The sequence below is a fragment of the Telmatherina bonti genome (genome assembly GCF_933228915.1).
Source record: "Telmatherina bonti genome assembly, chromosome: 13".
Classification (NCBI taxonomy): Eukaryota; Metazoa; Chordata; class Actinopteri; order Atheriniformes; family Telmatherinidae; genus Telmatherina; species Telmatherina bonti.
In genome coordinates, this window is record NC_136611.1 from 388151 (window position 1) to 412986 (window position 24836).

General features: G+C 48.6%; 1 protein-coding gene across 6 annotated transcripts in view; it reads right to left on the bottom strand.

The window, feature by feature from the left end:
• Positions 1-24836, bottom strand: part of LOC306764394 (extracellular matrix organizing protein FRAS1-like) — a 623368-nt gene that overhangs the window by 151340 nt on the left and 447192 nt on the right. For all 6 annotated transcript variants that reach the window (XR_013771547.1, XR_013771548.1, XM_079251555.1 and 3 more), the window contains 9 exons: positions 20475-20591; positions 18800-18914; positions 17661-17798; positions 16183-16215; positions 2840-2971; positions 2627-2755; positions 2264-2511; positions 1172-1323; positions 59-221 (listed from right to left, as the gene is read on the bottom strand). Coding sequence is in view for 4 of the 6 variants with exons in the window: in XM_079251555.1 (XP_079107681.1) it covers positions 59-221; positions 1172-1323; positions 2264-2511; positions 2627-2755; positions 2840-2971; positions 16183-16215; positions 17661-17798; positions 18800-18914; positions 20475-20591 (1227 nt within the window). In the remaining 2 variants the exon portion in view is untranslated. The remainder of the gene's footprint in view (positions 1-58; positions 222-1171; positions 1324-2263; positions 2512-2626; positions 2756-2839; positions 2972-16182; positions 16216-17660; positions 17799-18799; positions 18915-20474; positions 20592-24836) is intronic.

A 24836-nucleotide genomic window follows, 5' to 3' on the forward strand; every position in this document is an offset into this window, starting at 1 on the left:
TCAGCTGGTTTAAATGTCCAAATCACTGTATGAATGAGTAGCAGTAAGTTTTCCATACCTTGATGCCGCTGCGCACCTTGACCTCTGGTGGTCGTTTAGGTGTGGTGGTGATGGTGATGGTACACATCTCATTCTCAAGGCGATTGTTGTCTCCATCGCTGACTATAAAGTAGAAGATGTCAGTAACCGGCTGACTGCCCGTCTCTAATGAAGTGACGTACCTGCAGAAAATTTGTAATTTAAATTTAATTCTTAACATGTATGTTCAAGCCTTATTGTACACTTTTATACACTGCACATTTTTGGTCAAACTACAAAAGAGGAAGCAGAATGACTGTCAGACTTCTACTGAAGAAAGCAGGGCGGTCAGTTGTTTGTGACAATTCAATTCAATTCAATTCAATTCAACTTTATTTATATAGCGTCAAATCACGGCAATGCCATCTCAAGACGCTTTACAGACAGAGGGGAAACAGTAGAGTAGACAGTAGAGCTGTCGACATTCGTCGTGTCAATGCCTGTTGTAACTCCATAGTAATGTGCTCACAAGGTGCTACACGCTACCACTGGTGGAGGGACTGGTATAGCTGTCTTCTGTGGGGGGTGTTGTTTACATTGCCCTATGTCAGTTTTTATTGTTTGTTTTGTGTTGTTGTCTTGGACCTCAAGTCTGTCAATAAAGTTTGCAAGTTTGTAAACCTAATCAGTTTGAATCAGTTTCTACTCTACTCTACTCTACAATCCTTCAGCAGACGCTTTCCTCCAAAGCGACTCACTAAAAGCACCACAAGTGAGAATTCCCGCTGGATGCAGGCGTAGTTCCAGCGGCGGAGCTCGTGTTTCCTCCCGTCAACAGTCCCTTTGTTTAATCTCGAGAAGATGATTTTATCACAATATCGTGCGAGTGCATGCAGTTTATTCATTCATATATGTTTAATTAAATAATTTAAATAAACCTAAATATCATAATTTATCAAGGAGATATTTCTTCGTTTAAACATTTTATTGTTGATCTGTACAATTAAAATAAATTTATACTCTGTAACCATTCTTCGGATCAAAAGCACGTTTTAAAAAGAATGCAATGTTCAGAAAGCAACTCATCACAAGGTGAAAATGATGTTTTTAAAAACTGGCGTCTGCAGCATTCATCCTATTTTATCCGTCCTACCTGATCCTGGACATGTTGATGTCGTCCATGCTAAAGGACGAGTACGCGCTCAGCTGCTCAGGGTCCTGCTGGGACTGGCTTCTGGTTAGTGTGCCGTACATTGGTGCCGAGACCAGTTGGATGAGGATCTGATCATCGGAGGAGACGTCATCCTGAAAACAAAACACAGCGCTTCACTGCCATGTGGCTGTTTTCACTGCTCCATCCTCCAACATCCTCCCACATCAATCCTGAAACTAACCACAGAGGAGGTTTAGAGCCAAGCTGCCAAGGCTCATGGGAATGCATGAGTTTCATTTCATTGTCCAAAATTTGACCACAGCCGATTGCTTTTCCTCTTTTGTCCCAGTTTGAGAATGTGATGTTTTTAGTGCTTTAAATTTGAGCCAACTATGCAGTTTAGTTTGGCCTACACATGGTCTTGACTTACGGCGTCAGCTAGATGTTAGTGTGGCAGCCTAAACTCAGCCACATCCCCACAAGACATTACTCATCTGGATCTGTGCTCCTTCCTCTATCAGGACCACTTGTGGCCCACACAACCATTACCACTGCTGGAACTCAACCAGAAACATGGCTGCTCTGGGCATTAGCCGGGTTTCAATGTCAAGCCGTCTTTTAAACAGCCACAGAAACATGAATCCATCAGTCGGCTTGGCTGTGCTTGTAATTCATTAGAACACATAAATGTCAAAGCAGAAACCGACAATGTGGAGCAGCAGTGGGAGGAACTTTGTGCTCCAGAGTCCACAGTTTGAACGTCAGATTATGAAGGTGAGTCACAAACATTAATCCTTCAGGTTAGTGGGAATGTTTCCATTTTCACTTGTTTGTTTTTATTGATTAAAACGTGAACGAGACAGCAGCTGAAAATAATTAGAATGTGCGAGGATGTCTTCATCGTCACTGAACGTCCTCTGCTGCTTTGTTCCGGTACAACATGAGGCTTGTTTCACTGAAAATCTCCACCTTTCCAGTGTTTGTCTGCAGGATCGACACAACTGCAGACTTCTTATTCCAGCATAAAATCTCATTTTTACACAAAAAAATGACTAAATGTCCCATCTGTTAAATTCTTTTTGCATCCCTTACGGTATAAGCCAGGTGCAATCGCCTGATGACCGTGCTGCTTTTCTTGCCCACTTCCAGTGACAGTGTGGCTCCAGGCTCTCGTTGCGGCCCGACACCTCCATCGCCCAGCACCACCACCTGCACCGCTGTGGTTGCCATGGAGATCCCATCGCTGACTGAGAAGGAGATGGCGTCGTCTTGGGTGGAGAGGCCGGCGTGGCGGTAGAGGAGAACGTTGCGAGTGATGTCGCTGAAGGTGAAGGTGTCGCCTGAAGAGAAGCAGACAAACAGCTGATCTTTCAGACGTGTGCTTTATTTACAATCATAGTAAGACTTTATCATTAACGGTCTGGGTGAGTTCCTCAACCTAAACAAAGTAATCACCGTTAGTCATGCGGGACTTTGTGAGGTCGTCGGTCTTTATCAGCTCTCCATGGATGGGAGGTTCCACCAGCTCAAACTCCAGCTCATCTGGAGCGGTGTCGACATCGCTCACCGCCAGCTGCTCACCACCTAAACGCACACAAACACAGGTCAGCAGCTTTGAAACAGTTGCATGTTGTCGTACCTCACACTCGCTGTGCCAGTGTGTGTTACCTATGCTAGCTTGTCCTCCCTTCCTGACCTCCAGCAGCGGGTCAAGAACTTGAAACACCGGCGGCTGCTGGTGGTTAGAAAGCAGCAAGACTGCAAAGTCCAGCTCAGGGGTTGTGTGTTCACCGTCAGACACTGAGACACACACAAAGACAACACAAACAGGAGGGGACCCACACAACGCAGAAGTTAGATAAAAACCAAGAACAGTGAAATATATCATCATCATCGTTATTGTTATCTTCTGATTGGACATCCCAGGTGATTGACAGGTCATGGGACAAAAACATCTTTCCAGACCAACATAGATGACCAGTATAACCAGCATCACCAGTAATCCATGCAGACAATTTTTAAAAAAAGTTTCCTATCAATTCATCCTTTCTACTGATATGTGGCACATTTCTGCCAGAGGTTTTGTTGCTGTGCAGGTCAGGGTTAGTTCTACTGATGTTCTGTAAGGATGTTAACCTGATGCTAGCATGACGCTACGTACCTGCTATGTAGCTTGAAGTGCTAGAATGCATCATCTGTGTTCATGTGATGCATGATTTTGACATGAAGAGGGAGAAATTCTGACATTAAAGTGTCCCTTTAATGAAAAGTTGGGGTGGGACTCGATAAAAAGCATTCATCTAAATAATTGCAGGCTTTGTAATTAATCTCAATCACAAAATTTAATCCAAAAAGCAACATTTTTATTCATTCAAATGGACTTCCATGGGAGAGTGGAGAGAGTGGATTTCCACGGACGACCAAATCAAATAATAGACAGAGATTAATATTGTAAACTCAAAAAAATACATTTAATTTCTATTCTCAACAGTAAAGAAAATAGAACATATCCATGAACAGAGCTAAAGTTAAAATGTCGCGGTAAGTCCTTTCCCCAGTCTGTTCCAGTACGTTTAACCAGTATTATACCATGGTCAGTCATCATTCTAATGCCAACTGGCTGCATTATTTACGTACTACGGCTGTGACCATATGCTTTTGTCCCAATTTGATTCAGATTTTTTGGGTGCCAATTCAATTTAAATTGCGATTCCCACAATTCTTCGATATGGCTGATTTTTGTAGATTAATAACAAAGAAATAGAACAAAACTGTTTTTGCCTGTCATTTTTTTTGGTTTAGGAAAAACCAACCCAGACCATCATTTTGCTGCTATAATGACCAAGAAGACAAGGAAAAAGATCAATAAAAACAATAAAAATGACTAAAAATTTATATTGGGTTATTTTTATTTATTATTTTATTTATTAATATTTTTTTAAACAAAAAAAATCAATTGTAAAATTTCAAAAGGTAAAAATCCTAATATTTAATTACATTTTCCCACCCCGACTATGTTCGCACATGTAGTTCGGTGAGTTAAATCACAGTCATGTCACTCCGTTACGGGCGTCACCATGGCAACGCGTTAGTCAACCAATTCCAATCAGCTGCTTTCTGTAGCTTGGAAATGGTTATTTTGCATAAAAACTACAACAAGGCAGACATGAAATAGTTCCTGTACTTTAGCATATTTAGAAAGTTTAGTAAAAACTAACTATTAGCGATAAAATGTTGACTGTGTGGGAACCATTGTATAAGAGGATTAAACAACTCTGATTCATGCATTAGACGGTCATAATGCACAAAGGCACGGCACGGCACGGCACGGCACGGCACGGAACGGCACGGCACGGCACGGAACGGCACGGCACGGCACGGCACGGGACGGGACGGAACGGAACGGGAAGGGAAGGGAAGGGAAGGGACGGGACAGAACGGGAAGGGACGGGAAGGGACGGGACGGCACGGCACGGCACGGCACGGCACGGCACGGAACGGCACGGCACGGCACGGAACGGCACGGCACGGCACGGCACGGCACGGAACGGCACGGCACGGCACGGGACGGGACGGAACGGAACGGGAAGGGAAGGGAAGGGAAGGGACGGGACGGGACGGGACGGAACGGGAAGGGACGGGAAGGGACGGGACGGAACGGGAAGGGACGGAACGGAACGGGAAGGGAAGGGACGGGACAGAACGGGAAGGGACGGGAAGGGAAGGGAAGGGACGGGACGGGACGGAACGGGACGGGAATGGAAGGGAAGGGAAGGGAAGGGACGGGACAGAACGGGAAGGGACGGGAAGGGACGGGACGGAACGGGACGGGACGGGACGGGACGGGACAGAACGGGAAGGGACGGGAAGGGACGGGACGGGACGGGAAGGGACGGGACGGAACGGGAAGGGACGGGACGGGACGGGACGGGAAGGGACGGGACGGGACAGAACGGGAAGGGACGGGAAGGGACGGGACGGGACGGGAAGGGACGGGACGGAACGGGAAGGGACGGGACGGGACGGGACGGGACGGGAAGGGACGGGACGGGACAGAACGGGAAGGGACGGGACGGGACGGGAATGGAAGGGAAAGGAAGGGACGGGACGGGACGGGACGGGACGGGAATGGAAGGGAAGGGAAGGGAAGGGAAGGGAAGGGACGGGACGGGACGGGACGGGACGGAACGGGAAGGGAAGGGAAGGGACGGGACGGGACGGGACGGGACGGGAATGGAAGGGAAGGGAAGGGAAGGGAAGGGAAGGGACGGGACGGGACGGGACGGGAAGGGAAGGGACGGGACAGAACGGGAAGGGACGGGACGGGACGGGAATGGAAGGGAAAGGAAGGGACGGGACGGGACGGGACGGGACGGGAATGGAAGGGAAGGGAAGGGAAGGGAAGGGAAGGGACGGGACGGGACGGGACGGGACGGAACGGGAAGGGAAGGGAAGGGACGGGACGGGACGGGACGGGACGGGACGAGACGGGACGGGAAGGGACGGGACGGGAAGGGACGGGACGGGACGGGACGGGAAGGGAAGGGACGGGACGGGACGGGACGGGACGGGACGGGACGGGACGGGACGGGACGGGACGGGACGGGACGGGACGGGAAGGGAAGGGACGGGACGGGACGGGACGGGACGGAACGGGAAGGGACGGGACGGGACGGGAAGGGAAGGGAAGGGACGGGACGGGACGGGACGGGACGGGACGGGACGGGACGGAACGGGAAGGGAAGGGACGGGACGGGACGGGACGGGAAGGGACGGGACGGGACGGGACGGAACGGGAAGGGAAGGGACGGGACGGGACGGGACGGGACGGGAAGGGAAGGGAAGGGACGGGACGGGACGGGAATGGAAGGGAAAGGAAGGGACGGGACGGGACGGGACGGGAATGGAAGGGAAGGGGAGGGAAGGGAAGGGACGGGACGGGACGGGACGGGACGGGACGGGACGGGACGGGACGGGAAGGGAAGGGACGGGACAGAACGGGAAGGGACGGGACGGGACGGGAATGGAAGGGAAAGGAAGGGACGGGACGGGACGGGACGGGAATGGAAGGGAAGGGAAGGGAAGGGAAGGGAAGGGAAGGGACGGGACGGGACGGGACGGGAAGGGAAGGGAAGGGACGGGACGGGAAGGGAAGGGACGGGACAGAACGGGAAGGGAAGGGACGGGACGGGAATGGAAGGGAAGGGAAGGTTAGGGAATGGGCCTACTTTTGGACAATTTTTGAATGGGCATGTCTTGCCATTGTACAAAAACTCATGACGCTGTCAATGTCACGAACGATTTCGTCCGTTGTCAATCCCTTTGCGCGTCCACGAAGTAGCCCCGTGGACGGGGCCGTGCCGGCGCTACTGCGCCTACGGATGGCGCTCTCGCTACACCGCGTCCACGAGGCAGCCTTTCCGTCCACTTCAGGTCCCTCCAATGGTGGCGGGGCCCCGTTTTCCTTACCCCGTCCACTCGGAGGCCTTTTCGTCCATTTGGAGGCCCGACCCCGGAAACGCCCCAAACGGCGCCCGGAGGCCCGCGGGGGCCCCCGAAGGGCCGACCGGGGCCCGGGCGCCTCAGAAACCGCTTTTTGGTCCGCGTGCCCGAAAAGGCCCCCCGACGCGACCGAAGGACCCCCGGCCCGGGGGAACGCCGCCGACGGCGCCCGCGGACCCGTTGGAAGAACTTTTGCCAAAACGTGCCCCGGGGGCCCCGGGGACCCCGCAGGCGCGCAGAGGGGGCCGGAGAGGAGCGCCCGTTCGCCCGGGGACCCTCCGGTGCCCCCGGGGGCCCCGCGGGAGACGGGTAAGGGAAATCCCATTCGGGGGATTGCCGGTGGACGAAACGTCAACCGTCAGACCCTCCCCATTCTGAGGCGCACGTACGCCTGTCCGTTTGCAATCCCTTTGCATGGGCGACGTCGCTTCCCTTCCGCGGGTCCCGCGGGGTCCCCTCGCCGGCGGCGCGAGAGACGCCGCGTGGGGCCCGTAGCTCGCGCTCGGGGCCTCGCGGGGGCCCCCGAGGGCCGGGGCGCGGGGGCCTCTAAAACGACTTTTTTTCTCCGCGTGCTCGAAAAGGCGCCCCCGACGCCGCCCGCGCACCTCCCGCCCCGGACGCGCCCGCCACGGCGACGCCGGACCCGTTGGAAGAACTTTTGCCAAAAGGCGGTCCTAGGGCCCCGGGGACCCCGCAGGCGCGCAGAGGGGGCCGGAGAGGCGCGCCCTTTCGCTCGCCGGCCCTCCGGCCGAGGCGGGGCCCCCGCGGGAGACCGGTAAGGGAAGCACCATTCAAAGGGATTGCAAGCGGACGGTCGTCCACCGTCAGGGCCTTCCCATTGGGAGCCCAAACGGACGAGTGTCCGTTTGCAATCCCTTTGCATGGGAACCCTTACCTCCCTCCCGCGGGGTCTCGAGGGGTCCCCGAGCGCCCACGTCCGGAGGAGGGCGCCCGAGCGGCCCGCGGAACGATCCCCTCCGACGCCGGGCCGTTTCGACAAACTTTAATTTTCGGCCCGTGGGGCAAAAAGGCCGTTTCGGGCCTTAGGGTTGGCAGGGCGCCAAAAATTCGACTTTGTCCGATCCGGGCCAAACTCGGCACGGCGGCGGAGGGCGCCCGGGCGAGGCGGGGGTTCGATCCCGGGCCCTCCTCGGCCACGGGGGACCGATCCGCGGCCCGTCCAAACCGCCGACCCGGGCCCATGTAAAGGGATTGCCAACGGACGCTCGGTCCCACTTCCAATCCCTTTTAACTAGGGTTGACCCCTTTGACCCCGACAGCCAATTAAGCCCCGCCAGGCCCGCGTCCTTTGCCCGAACGGGCCCGAAATCGCACGGGGCGCTCGGGGGCACCCGGGGAACGACCTCCCGTCGCCCGATGTCGGCCGCGAGGCCCCTGGAGGGAAGCGGCTCCCCCGGGGCTCCCGCGCGCCCAGCTTTCGGGAGGCGGGCCCCGGGGCGCGGCAACGGCGGGAACCGGGCTTTGGCCGGGATTCGGGCGTTTTTGGGGAAACCGCGGGCGTGTCCACTTCCAATCCCTTAACATGGGATTTTGCCTTACCCGAACGCCCCATGTATTGGGCATGGCAAGTGGACGGCTTCCCGCGGGGCCCCCGTCGGAGCTGCTGGTCCCAGCTTCCGGCAGCGGTCACCGGGCGGCCCCCGGGGCGACATATCGCCCCGGCGGCGCGCGGTTCCGCTCAGAAAAAAATTCCTCTAAAAATGCCCAACTTTTGCACGAGGCTCTTTCGCGAGTACCTCCGAACCCCCTCCCGATCGCTAGATTAGGGTTTGAGGACAAAAATTTTCCGGGGCCCTCTGGGCCCCAGGGTGCCCGCAGGGGGGTTCTTTGGTCCAAAAGGCGCGCGCGCAAAAAGTCTGCCCCCTCAGCGACGCTTCCGGGGCCCGCGGGAGCCCGGTTAGGGTACGGAGCCCTATAATGGAAAGGATTGGAAGCGGACATTCGTCCCGCTTCCCATTCACTTCCATTCGTCCGGTCTTGTTCCTCCCGCGGGGTCCCGAGACGCGCCAGAAGAGCCACGATCGGCCTCGTGGACGTCCCGGCGGGGCCCTGCGGGCCGGTCTTTGCGCCGCGCGCTTACACTGTTTTTGGGCAGATCCGCAGCCAAAAAGACACTCCTCCAATGCAAAGGGATTGCCAGTGGACACAGTCCCGTTTTTGCTGTGTCTTTCTGGACACTGGGGGACAGAGGAAGGTCCCAGAGGGCCCGAAACGCTTCCGCCCGGTGCCGAAAAGGCGCCCTACGAGGCCGAGGCGAAGCCGCCTTTCTGGGGGCTTTTTTGGGCCAAATGCCAGCCAAAAAGACACTCCACCAGTGCAAAGGGATTGCCAGTGGACAGTCCCGTTTTTGCTGTGTCTTTCTGGACACTGGGGGACAGAGGAAGGTCCCAGAGGGCCCAAAATGCTTCCGCCCGGTGCCGAAAAGGCGCCCTACGAGGCCGAGGCGGAGCTGCGACCGTGACGCGTTCCGGGCGGATGCGAGAGGGAAAAACACACTCCACCAGTGCAAAGGGATTGGGAATGTCCAAAGTGTCCACTTCCAATCCCTTTCACCGGGAACGGGCCCCCGGCCTCCAGGGGCTCACCTTTGGGCCTGGGATGCTGAAATTTGGACACGGGGGTCCTGGTAGCGTGCCCTGTCGGCCTGCAAAGTCTCGTCCCAATCGAAAAAGTTGACCATTTCGGACCGTCTCGGGGCAACGGTCAGGGGCCCTGGAAAGGGTCAAAATGTCGACGTTGTCCAAACTGGACCAAACTCGGGCAGGAGGAAGAGGGCCTGTTGGAAGGCAGGAATGCCAGTTTGGAGGCAGGTCGGACCACCAGGGACCAGATGGGAGCGTGGTAAGGGAAAACGTTCGATTTCCGTCCACTTCCAATCCCTTATCATTGGGGGCCAGGGTGGCCATGTGGACAGCGGCTGTTTCTAAGTCATACATGGTGCTAGGAGGCTGGGACTCACAGGACAAGCTCCTTTAAGGCGTCTGAGCTTGTCCTGAAAGTCCCAGCTTCCTAGGACACACTGTGACTGAGAAATGACCTCTGTCCATTTGGCAACCCTGGGTTCCAATACTAAGGGATTGGAAGTGGACGGATTTGGACAGTTACCCTTACCAAAGTCCCATTCTGTCCCTCTTTGTCCAAGGAGGCTGAAAATTGGACAATACGCTCAAGACGGGGTGCAGATGTTGTGGTTAAAGTTACAAGGAAATCTGAAAACCTTTAAAAATTAGTAAAAATTTCACTAAGTGCTCAGGTCATCAGAAGGGTCAAATTTTCAGTGTTGCCCAAACTCCATGAAAGTTATACAGGAGGACACTGGCCCATAGCAGAGTCCCAGTGTCAATTTTGGGCCCTCTAGGACAACCAGGGACCAGATGGGAGCAAGGTAAGAGAAGTGGTCCGTTTCTGTCCACTTCCAATCCCTTAGTATTGGGGGCCAGGGTGGCCATGTGGACAGCGGCTGTATCTCGGGTATGTGATGTTGTAGGAAGCTGGGACTCACAGGATAGACTCCTTTAAGGCGTCTGAGCTTGTCCTGAAAGTCCCAGCTTCCTAGGACACACTGTGACTGAGAAATGACCTCTGTCCATTTGGCAACCCTGGGTTCCAATACTAAGGGATTGGAAGTGGACGGATTTGGACAGTTACCCTTACCAAAGTCCCATTCTGTCCCTCTTTGTCCAAGAAGGCTGAAAATTGGACAATACGCTCAAGACGGGGTGCAGATGTTGTGGTTAAAGTTACAAGGAAATCTGAAAACCTTTAAGAATTAGTAAAAATTTTACTAAGTGCTCAGGTCATCAGAAGGGTCAAATTTTCAGTGTTGCCCAAACTCCATGAAAGTCATACAGGAGGACACTGGCCCATAGCAGAGTCCCAGTGTCAATTTTGGGCCCTCTAGGACAACCAGGGACCAGATGGGAGCAAGGTTAGAGAAAAGCTCCGTTTCTGTCCACTTCCAATCCCTTATCATTGGGGGCCAGGGTGGCCATTTGGACAGCGGCTGTTTCTCAGTCACACATTGTCCTAGGAAGCTGAAACTCACAGGACAAGCTCATTTAAGGTGTCTGAGCTTGCCCTTAAAGTCCCAGCTTCCTAGGACACTGTGTGGCTAAGAAAAAGCCTCTGTCCATTTGGCACCCCTGGGTTCCAATACTAAGGGATTGGAAGTGGACACTCTGTACAATGGCAATCCCTCTCCATTAAGTTTACGTATGATTTCCACTCTCAGAAGGGATTACAGGTGGACAGAGTGTCCATATCCAATCCCTTTCCATTACAATGAAAAGGGATTGGAAGTGGACACTCTGTACAATGGCAATCCCTCTCCATTAAGTTGAAGCATGATTTCTACTATCAGAAGGGATTACAGGTGGACAAAGTGTCCATATCCAATCCCTTTCCATTACAATGAAGAGGGATTGGAAGTGGACACTCTGTCCACTTTCAAGCCCTTTCTATGACCATTAAAAGGGATTGCCATTGGACAATCTGTACAATGGCAATCCCTCTCCATTCATAGTCGGAGGGATTTCCACCATTGAAAGGAATTGGAAGTGGACACTCTGTCCACTTTCAATCCCTATCCATTATAAGGGATTGCCAATGGACATTTTGTACAATGGCAATCCTTCTCTATTCATACTCGGAGGGATTTCCACCATTAATAGGGATTAGAAGTGGACACTCTGTCCACTTCCAATCCCTTTCTATTATGTTTGAAGTTATTTCCATATACAGAAGGGATTGGAAGTGGACAAAGTGTCCACTTTCAATCCCTTATCATGGTGGAAAGCCGTCCGTCTATGAATAGAGAGGGATTGCCATTGGACAATCTGTACAATGGCAATCCCTTTCTATTGCCATTATAAGGGATTGCCATTGGACAATCTGTACAATGGCAATCCCTCTCCATTCACAGTCGCTCTGTCCACTTCCAATCCCTTTCTATTAAGTTTGAGGTTATGTCCACCAACAGAAGGGATTGGAAGTGGACACGTTGTCCAATTTCAATCCCTTTCTATTATGTTTGAAATTATTTCCATACACAGAAGGGATTGGAAGTGGACAAAGTGTCCACTTTCAATCCCTTATCATGGTGGAAAGCCGTCCGTCTATGAATAGAGAGGGATTGGAAGTGGACAAAGTGTCCACTTCCAATCCCTTTCTATTGCCATTATAAGGGATTGCCATTGGACAATCTGTACAATGGCAATCCCTCTCCATTCATAGTCGGAGGGATTTCCACCATTGAAAGGGATTGGAAGTGGACACTCTGTCCACTTTCAATCCCTATCCATTACAAGGGATTGCCAATTGACACTTTGTACAATGGCAATCCTTCTCTATTCATACTCGGAGGGATTTCCACCATTAATAGGGATTAGAAGTGGACACTCTGTCCACTTTCAATCCCTTTCTATTAAGTTTGAGCTTATTTCACACACAGAAGGGATTGGAGGTGGACAAAGTGTCCACCTTCAATCCCTTATCATGGTGGGAAGCCGTCCGACTATGAAAGAGAGGGATTGGAAATGGACAAAGTGTCCACTTCCAATCCCTTTCTATTAAGTTTGAGCTTATTTCACACACAGAAGGGATTGGAAGTGGACACTCTGTCCACTTCCAATCCCTTTCTATTAAGTTTGAGGTTATGTCCACCAACAGAAGGGATTGGAAGTGGACACTCTGTCCACTTCCAGTCCCTTTATATTAAGTTTGAGCTTATTTCACACACAGGAGGGATTGGAAGTGGACAAAGTGTCCACTTCCAATCCCTTTCTATGACCATTAAAAGGGATTGCCATTGGACACTTTGTACAATGGCAATCCCTCTCCATTCATAGTCGGATGGATTTCTGCCACTGAAAGGGATTGCTAGTGGACACTCTGTCCACTTCCAATCCCTTTCTATTAAGTTTGAGGTTATGTCCACCATTGAAAGGGATTACAAGTGGACACTCTGTCCACTTTCAATCCCTTTCTAATAAGTTTGAGCTTATTTCACACACAGAAGGGATTGGAGGTGGACAAAGTGTCCACTTTCAATCCCTTATCATGGTGGAAAGCCGTCCGTCTATGAATAGAGAGGGATTGCCATTGGACAATCTGTACAATGGCAATCCCTTTCTATTGCCATTATAAGGGATTGCCATTGGACAATCTGTACAATGGCAATCCCTCTCCATTCATAGTCGGAGGGATTTCCACCATTAATAGGGATTAGAAGTGGACACTCTGTCCACTTCCAATCCCTTTCTATTAAGTTTGAGCTTATTTCACACACAGAAGGGATTGGAGGTGGACAAAGTGTCCACTTTCAATCCCTTTCTATTAAGTTTGAGGTTATTTCCACCAACAGAAGGGATTGGAAGTGGACAAAGTGTCCACTTTCAATCCCTTATCATGGTGGAAAGCCGTCCGTCTATGAATAGAGAGGGATTGGAAGTGGACAAAGTGTCCACTTCCAATCCCTTTCTATGACCATTAAAAGGGATTGCCATTGGACACTCTGTCCAATGGCAATCCCTTTCTATTGCCATTATAAGGGATTGCCATTGGACAATCTGTACAATGGCAATCCCTCTCCATTCATAGTCGGATGGATTTCCACCATTGAAAGGGATTGGAAGTGGACACTCTGTCCACTTCCAATCCCTTTCTATTAAGTTTGAGGTTTTGTCCACCAACAGAAGGGATTGGAAGTGGACACGTTGTCCAATTTCAATCCCTTTCTATTATGTTTGAAGTTATTTCCATACACAGAAGGGATTGGAAGTGGACAAAGTGTCCACTTTCAATCCCTTATCATGGTGGAAAGCCGTCCGTCTATGAATAGAGAGGGATTGGAAGTGGACAAAGTGTCCACTTCCAATCCCTTTCTATTGCCATTATAAGGGATTGCCATTGGACAATCTGTACAATAGCAATCCCTCTCCATTCATAGTCGGAGGGATTTCCACCATTAATAGGGATTAGAAGTGGACACTCTGTCCACTTTCAATCCTTATCCATTATAAGGGATTGCCAATGGACACTTTGTACAATGGCAATCCTTCTCTATTCATACTGGGAGGGATTTCCACCATTAATAGGGATTAGAAGTGGACACTCTGTCCACTTCCAATCCCTTTCTATTAAGTTTGAGCTTATTTCACACACAGAAGGGATTGGAAGTGGACAAAGTGTCCACTTTCAATCCCTTATCATGGTGGAAAGCCGTCCGTCTATGAATAGAGAGGGATTGGAAGTGGACAAAGTGTCCACTTTCAATCCCTTTCCATGATAAGGGGTTGCCAATGGCCACTTTGTACAATGGCAATCCCTCTCTATTCATAGTCGGATGGATTTCCACCATTAAAAGGGATTGCAAGTGGACACTTTGTACAATGGCAATCCCTCTGCATTCATAGTCGGACTGGTTTCCACCATTAAAAAAGGATTGCAGGTGGACACACTGTACACCAGGGGCCCCGTTCTCTTGATTTGAGGTAGATTTCCACCATTAAAAGGGATTGCCGGTGTACGAAATGTCCACTGGCAATCCCTTTGTAATGCCCTTAAAAGGGATTGCCAGTGTACGAAATGTCCACCGGCAATCCCTTTGTAATGCCCTTAAAAGGGATTGCCAGTGTACGAAATGTCCACCGGCAATCCCTTTGTATTGCCATTAAAAGGGATTGGAAGTGGACAAACTGTCCACTTCCAATCCCTTTGACCTGGCAATACTGGGGGATTGCAAGTGGGCTCCGGCGTCCACCCCGAAAATTGAATGGGAAGTAATGGGGGGTGTCAAAGCGTCCACCTCTGAGCCCTTTGGAAGTATGCCCCCTGGGGTATTTCGCGTGCTACTGGAGACGGTCGGTGATCAGTTTTTTATTTTTAACTCCCTGACCGTTCGACCCTCGGGCGAGGTCGAGTGACCAACGCGTGCGCGGGAGCGAGACGCACGCGTAGACCGCCTCGTTCGATTTTTAGGACCTACGGGGGCCGCGGCAAGCAAAGGTTTGTGGTGTCCAAAAACCCTCCCTTTTCCCCATTCAAAGGGATTGCTCGTGTACGGCCGACCATGCGCAAGTGCTAAGGGGGGGAAGGGAAGGGACGGGACGGGACGGGAATGGAAGGGAAGGGAAGGGAAGGGACGGGACGGGAATGGAAGGGAAGGGAAGGGAAGGGAAGGGAAGGGACGGGACGGGAATGGAAGGGAAGGGAAGGGAAGGGAAGGGACGGGACGGGACGGGACGGAACGGGAAGGGACGGGACGGGACGGGAATGGAAGGGAAGGGAAGGGAAGGGACGGGACGGGACGGGAATGGAAGGGAAGGGAAGGGAAGGGAAGGGACGGGACGGAACGGGAAGGGAAGGGAAGGGACGGGAATGGAAGGGAAGGGAAGGGACGGGACGGGACGGGACGGGAATGGAAGGGAAGGGAAGGGAAGGGACGGGACGGGAATGGAAGGGAAGGGAAGGGACGGGACGGGACGGGAATGGAAGGGAAGGGAAGGGAAGGGACGGGACGGGACGGGAAGGGACGGGAAGGGACGGAACGGGACGGAACGGGACGGAACGGGAAGGGACGGGACGGGACGGGAATGGAAGGGAAGGGAAGGGACGGGACGGGACGGAACGGGAAGGGACGGGACGGGACGGGAATGGAAGGGAAGGGACGGGACGGGAATGGAAGGGAAGGGAAGGGAAGGGACGGGACGGGACGGGAATGGAAGGGAAGGGAAGGGAAGGGAAGGGACGGGACGGAACGGGAAGGGAAGGGAAGGGACGGGACGGGACGGGAATGGAAGGGAAGGGAAGGGAAGGGAAGGGACGGGACGGAACGGGAAGGGAAGGGAAGGGACGGGAATGGAAGGGAAGGGAAGGGACGGGACGGGAATGGAAGGGAAGGGAAGGGAAGGGAAGGGACGGGACGGAACGGGAAGGGAAGGGAAGGGAAGGGACGGGAAGGGACGGGACAGAACGGGAAGGGAAGGGACGGGAAGGGAAGGGACGGGACGGGAAGGGACGGAACGGAACGGAACGGGAAGGGAAGGGACGGGACGGGAATGGAAGGGACGGGAAGGGAAGGGAAGGGAAGGGAAGGGACGGGAAGGGACGGGAAGGGACGGGAATGGAAGGGACGGGAAGGGAAGGGAAGGGACGGGAAGGGACGGGAAGGGACGGAACGGAACGGGAAGGGACGGGACGGGACGGGACGGGACGGAACGGGACGGAACGGGAAGGGACGGGACGGGAATGGAAGGGAAGGGAAGGGAAGGGACGGGACAGAACAGAATAGAATAGGATAGGATAGACAGGAGATAAGGTGGAAGTACAGGTGAGACGTGATGCCAAGATGGAAGAAGACAGGAAGAGATAACTGGACATGGAAATTATCCTAGGAAGACGATGGATGGAATAAACCATGAAGAAGAAGAAGGACAGAAGAGAGAATGATAAACTGTCTCCTCATCTACAGACAGAGATGAAGAATTTACCTGTGAAATAAACACTCAGCGACTCCGGCAAACCTGTCGAGTTAAAACAAAGAAACTATTAGAGTTGAACATGAAGCAGGAAGAAGATGATTATCTGAAGCAATGTTTCTTCTGGAGATTACCAGACATGCAACTCTGCAGCTTTCATCTTGGATGAGGGAGTTATGACTTAAAAACGTCCCATGAACGCATCTCAACCATCTTGTTTTAAACAACAAAGTTGAAGTCCAAAAGTGTGAAGCTTACTGATGAATATGTCACATGTGGAGAAGGAAAAACTGCCATCCAAATGAGATGAAATACTTTTAAATGACACTTTAAGAAGGTCAGATGAGAGTGCAATTATATAAGTCTGCAGATCCAACTTCTTTCCTTTTCATCTTGTATTATTCATTTTTATTGATAATTGTGAACATAAAAATCCTTGAAATGATACAATAGCCTCATTAAATATTTATGTATATATACATATATATATATATATATATATATATATATATATATATATATATATATATATATATATATATATATATATATATATATATATGTAGACATATATATATATATAGAGCCAGTGTGCTTGCTCAGGATGGGAGATTGAGTTGGACTCAACTCAATCTGTTGGTTTCCTTATATAGGCTGTTATGAATTGGCCTTCATTATGTTTTCCCCTCTGTCTGTAAAGCGTCTTGAGATGGCATTGCCGTGATTTGACGCTATATAAATAAAGTTGAATTGAGTTGAATTGAATTGAATAGTTACAGGATTAGCCGCTGGGTTCCCATGGCAACAGTCTCTTTCCATCTTCCCATCAGCCTTAGTATCTGTGGGCCCTGAAAGATGAGCTCAGACGCCGGCGCCTGCTGTAGCAACGGCTAGCAACCACTGAGTTCATCAGATATTTGATGGAGGAATTCTAACGTGACTCGGTCCATCTCCAAAGATTAACATGCTCTCTGTGTAGCAGACGTTCCAGATGGTTCTATGAAACGTCACAGTTACTAGCAAGGTCGCTTTTTTGGCTCTACCAAAAAATGAAACCTAAAATGAAAAGTGTGTTTGCAAAAGATGCTGGAAGGAAGCAAGACGAGGGGAAAACTCGCAGTCATCACAGGACTGACGGGACCAGGCAGTCAACACAACACCTTGTGTGTATGTACGTGTGTTCATGTATTTTGTTTGTCGTTCTGATTGTTGGTGTGTTCTGTCGCTGATGTACTTTTACCTTAAATGTTACTTTTATTAAACGTGGTTTGGTAATATTGTCAGGTAATTATGTCATTTCTGGCTAACTCTGGCATGTTGACAGAAAGGTGTATTAATAAGCACTGTCCTTGTATTAAATACATACATTTTAAAAAAAAAAAAACACAAAGTTATTCTACAGAAAATATTCACATCAGATGCAGGAGAGTATTCGCATCAAACTTTTCGTATACAGGACAGATCAGTGTGAGGGCTTGTTTGTGCCGTACCGATGAAGGAATACTGGTAGAGCTCCTGGAGGTGCGATGGAGCCGGCGGTGGTCGGTAAATGATCTTGCCAGTATTGACGTCGGCTTGAGTGAAATGCTTCACAGGTGTGTACGGACTGTCTCGATGCTCGATGGCTCCTGAAGACACAGGATGAGATGCACTTTAGTGCTGGAAAACCTCAGGTGAGTCCAACACCTGCACCAGACGGTAACTAACTGGAGCAGTTTGTGGAGGATGAGGATCAGATGAAGGCTGAAGAAGCAGACGACTGCAACATTTCATGAAAACAACTTCAGTAGAAACTGAAACAGAGACACTAATGACTAATGAGACAAAGCAACGGGGGGTATGTACACCGAGCAGAGCTGATGAGAAGCTAATGAATCCAGATGTGACGATGAAGAGGAGATAAACAGACATGGAAAAGGATCCACCGACCAAAGAAAACAGGACTGAGATCCTGAAATCCCAGTGACCATGACAGCAAGCTCAAAACAGCAGCGTGAAGCTTATTATTCATGTATTTTCAGCTTTTTTCCCACAGTTATGCACCTGGAACTGCTGCCGTCCTGCAGCTGGCTGAGGGATTGCACACATTCTTAAAGCTGCAGACACAAATTTAACTTTTTTTCTTTTCTATCCTGTCAAAGCAAGTTGTTTCACCACATTTTCACTGTGTTGCCTCATTCTGCATCAACATGGAACCGCTAAATCAGACTGCAGGATGAAAAAGGAATGTTATAGTCAAGCCTCTCAGCCTGCTACGTTTGGCTGATTTCTGCTGTTTTTTATTCATTTGAACGATATCAATCCCACTCAGATAAAAGCAGGGTTTTAAAGGGACATGGCTTCTACAGACTTTAAACAGAAACTTGTTTCTGTTTGATCTGGACTCTTCTTCACTGACTGTTCAAAGTTTATCAGATGAATAAGACCCGTTGTAATTGGTTTTCCTGTTTCATTCGACAGAGAGCAGGAATAATGCGTCGGCTGGACAGATGCTGAATGTGTTCAGCTCTAAACAACACACTACGTTTAGCAGGAAGAAAGGAGGGTGAAGATGCCTCTGATCAGAGCAGATGTTTCATAGAACATCCCAAAGCGCTGCCAGAAGAATGTGAGGTGATGTCTGGCAAACCTTGTCCTGGCAAGAGGGGCTTCGTGATGCTGTAAACTAGCTTCTCGTTGGGCGTCTCGGAGTCGATGAAGGACAGCGCTGAAGGTGTTATTTCTGTCACCCGATCTTCCAGCGCCTGCACAAACAATCACAGATGGAGCTGATGTGGTTACATACTTAGAGGTAACATCGAAAAGTGACATTTTCAGTCATGAAAAGTAAAGACTTGCTAAATGCTGCAGAGTTTTACCAGAAATATGCACGGAAACAATAGGAAGACACTCATCAATCGGATTCAGATCTTCAATTGTCACATTTTCTGATTGTTTTAAAAAGCCATGCACAGATAGTCTGAAAAAGTTTCCACAGAGGGTTTTAAAGTTACGTCACTGCCGAGCGGAGCCGTGAACACAGAATACTGTCATTAAGCCAGGGGGATGACTTTGCGACAGAAACATTTCTAGGTTTGACAGGACATACTTTATCTGGGATGGAAAGACTGTAGTTGTTAAAAAGAGCTGTGGAGAGATGAACATCATCATAGGAGGACAAGACCAAATGGAAAGAAATCGACAGTGGAGGAGTTGAGGATGCGGGAGCTCACCTCCCTCCGACCAGGAGAGACCAACACAGGAAAGGACAAGTTAAAAAGAATACAGAGGTGATCAGAAGCAGAAAAAAGGCAATTAATATCCAAACCTAAAGTAAAAACAAGGTCCAGAGGATGGCCTTTAATGTGTGTGTGTTCAGAAACATGCTGAATAAAGTTGAAGTATCCATGACACTGATGAAACCTCTGGCAAAGAGGTCAGAGTCATCATCAACATGTATGTTAAAATCTCCAACTATAACTAAGCTGGACAGCTTCCTAGTCCATCCATCCATCCATCTTCTACAGCTTATCCAGGGTCGGGTTGCAGGGGGGCAGCAGCCTAAGCAGGGAGGCCCAGACTTTCCTCTCCATATGTGAGCTGGTGAGCAGCTTCATCGTGGAAGATAAAAAGTTACTAAACTGGTTAGAAAGCTGACTGTTTGGACCAGATGGACGGTAGACAACAGCGCAGTGGAAAGGTTTCTTATCAGCCACTTTAAGCAGCTGCAGTTCAAATGGAGTAAAGTGTCTGATGTCCATTGAGCGGCAAGAGAGACGGCTCCTAACAAGCACACAGACCTCCATGTGCTAGCCAAGGGGACTCTAACAGCCATTGGGTACCAGGATGAGGTTGTCAGACCAATGTCAGAGGAGATACTGGTGCACTGTGACCTGGTTCTGATTCAGGAGGGAGTGTGTCTGCAGCTCCTACATGACTAAGGACTGAGGCTGTGGACCGGCCTGCCTGTCCATCAAACCTGAATCCAGTCCAGCACCTCTGGGACTTTGTGTTCGGTTCCATCCACCACGTTGCATCACAGACTGTGGGTTACTCAACAATCATTCTCATGTTATGTTGTTTCCTTCATCAGACGTGTTGTTTTCATGTTCCCATTGTTCTTCGGAGATTATTTATTATTATATACGCAAAATCTACAGCTTGTTGTTCAGACTGTTTAACAAATTCAGCATCTTATTTACGCATTTTTTCAGTAATTCATCATATAAAGGTATATATGTTAATATTTGTCAGTGTAGTTGAATATTGGGTCCTTATATTTGGCAAGCAGATGATTTTAACAGTTGAATGATGAATAAGTTTACTGTGATCTGCAGGTCGCAGTTGGGAGCCAGCTGTGGGAATCCTGGGATCTGAGGGAGGACTCCGATGGTGAAGGTCTGGGTATCACTTTGTATGAGTGGGGACATCTCTGAGGATACCTACAGACACAAAGACAGATATTCTTTCAAATTAAAGGCAGAAACCGGTCAACTTTCAACATTTTTTCAATTACATAAATGTATATTTACGCTAAATATTTTTAGATGGCTGGATGGAACAACGAATGGATGACAAGGAAGAGATAATGCGTTAGGGTAGCATTGTGCAGGATTGTACATTTATAAAACTCAATTCCTTCTTTTGTGTGTTCTCATCTTTTTAAGTTTAATGTTTGAATAAATCTACATTGTTGGGGTGACGTAACAAATAAACTAAACACCTACAAAGTTAACACAAAGTGTGGACTCCTATCTTTTCTGCCCAAGAAAGGGTTAGGGTTAAGGTATGAGACTGAGTCTGTGCTTGTAGTCAGCAACTCTTCTGGTTATAAAATAGAGTCAGATTATAGGGAACTCCACAAATTAGGGAGGTAAGGCAAAGCAAGGCAGGTGTAGGAATACCTTACTACTCCACAGGAAGTTAACCTCCACCTGTGTTAGCGCTACTTCACCAATGCACAGGAAATTGTCTCTCCCTTCATGATCATTACCTTCCTGAAGTAGCAGAAGCTAGCCAGCTTCTTTACTAATGCAGTGGAAGTTAGCCTCCTCTTGCACTAGTTTCCTCTGATTTAGTGACACTTTCTTCATTCACAGAAAGGTATCCTCCCTCGGCATTAGCGCTACATTCCTAACGGCGAGAACGTGCAGGGGAAGGGAGGGTGTCGGCCTCATTACAAGTTCCAAGTATATATATATATATTCCAAGTATATATATATATATATATATATATATATATATATATATATATATATATATATATATATATATGTATATATATATATATATATATATATATATATATATATATATATATATATATATGTATATATATATATATGTATATATATATATATTTTTTTTTTTTTTTTTTTTTTAAAAGTTATGTTTTTGTTTTTCTCCCTTCCCACCCCATCTACTAAACATCCTGCTACAATACACTAATAATAAACAGCAGTACAACAGTAAAGAACAAACAGCACTCAGCTGGTTCGTGCAACAGCGTCAACACTGTGAAATATCTCAGGAACCACACAACAAAACTTAATGGGGAAAATTGCGATCACAAGCACACTCTTTGGGTGATCCATGGTGAGCTAGGGATAATTACAGCCTTTCAGGAAGGTTTTCAATCCAGCCGTTAAGTGCTGCATTTTCTTTTCCCAGGAACCTTGTATGTGAATTTATGTTTTATTACATTTTGTGATTAAAAACGTGTAAGTTAGATTTGCAGGGCTCCATGTTGATGTGACATCTGTCTGTCTCTCGACCAATGAGATGATCAGATTTCTTCTTATGTTTTTATGATGGTGAAATCCAATCCCAGTCAATCCATTCCTAGCCAAAGATCAGCGTGACTTGAAATATGTATCTTCCAGTATCGAAAACAAAGTAATGAAGCAAAGGAAAGTAATACAAAAACAGGATCACCACCAAACTTCTTCCTTTTCACATTTCCAATAACTCCTCAACGTTTCATGGAAATCCATCCATGACCTTTTGAGTTATCTTGAACACAAACAGACAAACAGATTGCCACCAGATAAAACACAACATCTTTGGCGGAGGGAATAAACAAGGGTAAAATACTGGGAAATGCTCTAATAACGCGCATCAGAAGCACATCAAAAGTCCACACATAAACATAACAGATGTCCTTACCAGCTGCCTCTTCAGTAATCTTTCGGGTACATGTTGCACAGTCACACTTCTTGGCCACTATGAAACCTATCATTTATCCATACCTGCGGATCCATCAAAGCAAACAGCACCTGTTCCACCATGAACTGCTGTTCCCAGAAGCTCAGCACTACACCTTTAAAAAATTCCTGGATCCAAACAGTGATCCAGATCACTGTAATAATGCAGGGCTGCTGAAAAGTGGCGGAGGACGGGTCCCAGATGACAGTGTCCCTCAGTAAAGCAGTAGCACTGAGGCTCAGCGGACTGAGTGGTCTCCAACCAGCTGGACAATGCTGGGAGCAGAGATTTGAAGGTAGCAAGTGTAACCAGGCTTAGAAACATTGCTTTACTAAGGTTAACAGAAACCTTGAAATGAATATTTCCGTAGTAGAGTAATTAAATGCATAAAATGATTCTTACCTCAAAGAACCATTAGCACTACATTTCCCATGCTCCTCTGACGCGCTGGCCAATTAGTGAGCTCCAAAGTCTCAGGTGATCAAGCTCCGCCTTCTCTTCCTGTTTGCTACTTCCTGGTATTGAAAACACGTTTGGCTGGATCTTACTTACCTGATTCGAAATTAATTACCGTCCGCAGGGTAAGAGACTTAAAGACTCCCCCAAACCGCATTTTATTGATTATTTAGTATGTTAAACATCTCATGATGGCTATATTGTGTGTCTACGCCTCGTAGTGTGGCGTGTGCAGCAGATGGCTGCCGCAGATCAGGCGCGGTCCGTAGAGAGAGACCCACTCATTGTCTCAACGTGAGTGAAAGTGTAAAAGCTGATGGGTTACTAGTGAAACTGTTTATGTGGGAAAATGTGACACGCTACAAGCTACAGTTGAGAAAAGCTGCTAAATGGCTGTGATAGCTGCTGATACTCAACTATGGATGCTAATGTTGCTAAAACTAGCCTAGCCACTGCCCTAACATGGTGCCTGGTGCTAAATACACAGCTTTACCTTGCAAATATGGAATTGTTTACATTATTTTCTCTAATTCATGTAAACTGTGTGTGAAAATGTTGACATGTCTGATTATTTACTGTGTCTCATCATGGTGATTGTGGGGTTAATTTTTAGTGCATTCCCCCACTGTTACCGGTGCAGGGAGGGATAATAAAGCACACAGAGCCTTATTAATACCTCTAGGTCACTATGATTGTTCATGTACTATTGTTGGTTAACAGATGTTATCATTTGTGTTTATTTGTTGTGTGAATTGTCACTAGTTGAGTAGTGATATCCTTGAATGCTCGAAGTACTTGGAAAAAAAAAGCACTTTAAGATATATTTAAGGTTGACTACTATAAATACTTGGATCTGATGTTGATATATTTTTGTTGCAGAACTTAACTTTTCTAGAGAACATGATTTAAGACCAATTGGAAAGTGGAATGGTGATGATTGGTGATAATTCATGAGATTACAGAACGTGAATGTAATGAGCTCTTGGATTTCCTCTGGCCACGCCGTAGCTCAGGTTTGTTTTGTTCCCCCTGGGACTTAGTGGATCGGGAGTTACACTCGACTGGAACTGAGGAGTTTCTGACGGGATCTGCACCACATATCACCGTCCTAAGTCCCAGAAGGATTCCCAGCGGGAGCTGGGTGGCGAGCCAACTGAGTCACGAGCACAACCAGCGAATATGCACGATCTCACTTCCCTATCCTCATGGACTGTGTGGTACGACTGACTTGCACTATACTGACACTGGGATCAGTGTTGGCATCGATTAGGAGCTGATTTGAACAAGAAGAGCCCCAACGAGCAATAAGAACTGGTTTCTGGATCCTTTTATTTTTTTTCTAAAAGACAATTGCCAGCTTTATTTTTTTTTTCCATATGTTCACACTGTCTAAATCAAAGTGTTCTGTTGTCTGTATGCTGTTGTTGTTTAAACAAGTGGCTGCAGCTAAACCAATCATTGTTGTCTTTCATTATTGTGGTCCAATCACTGGCTCCCTTGGATTTGGTCTCTTCTGTAGCTGGTCCGATTGTTATCTGAGATCATTCGCCTGTTACTCCATTATTACGTTACACAAGCAGTGAGTCCTTCTTCTGAAACTGATCTAAAAGCCAGACAGTATCAGAAAGAAGATTGGCAAATTTTCCTGAGCTCTTTTAAGCTGCTTTCCCATCTCTGCAGGCGAGGAAGCCTTCATGTTTGCCATATATTTAGGCCCGAGCACCTTGGCGGTGCGAAGGCCTATTGTATTTGCAGTGTTTATTATTTTTATTCGGACACTTCGCGTGCTTTTTTGGAGGCCTGAACGTGCTCGAAAACTCACCAAATTTTGCGTCCCCCCCCAAGGGAATACGAAAAATTTGATATTTAGAGGTGCTCCAGAATGTTTGGGTGAAACTGAACGAGAGCGCCACCTATTTTAGGTGCCCCGCCACTGTATGTCATTAATCTTTATGAAAATTCATACACATGATCTACATGACAGGGCGAACAAAAAATCCTCTTAATGTCATGGTGAAATGTCGACA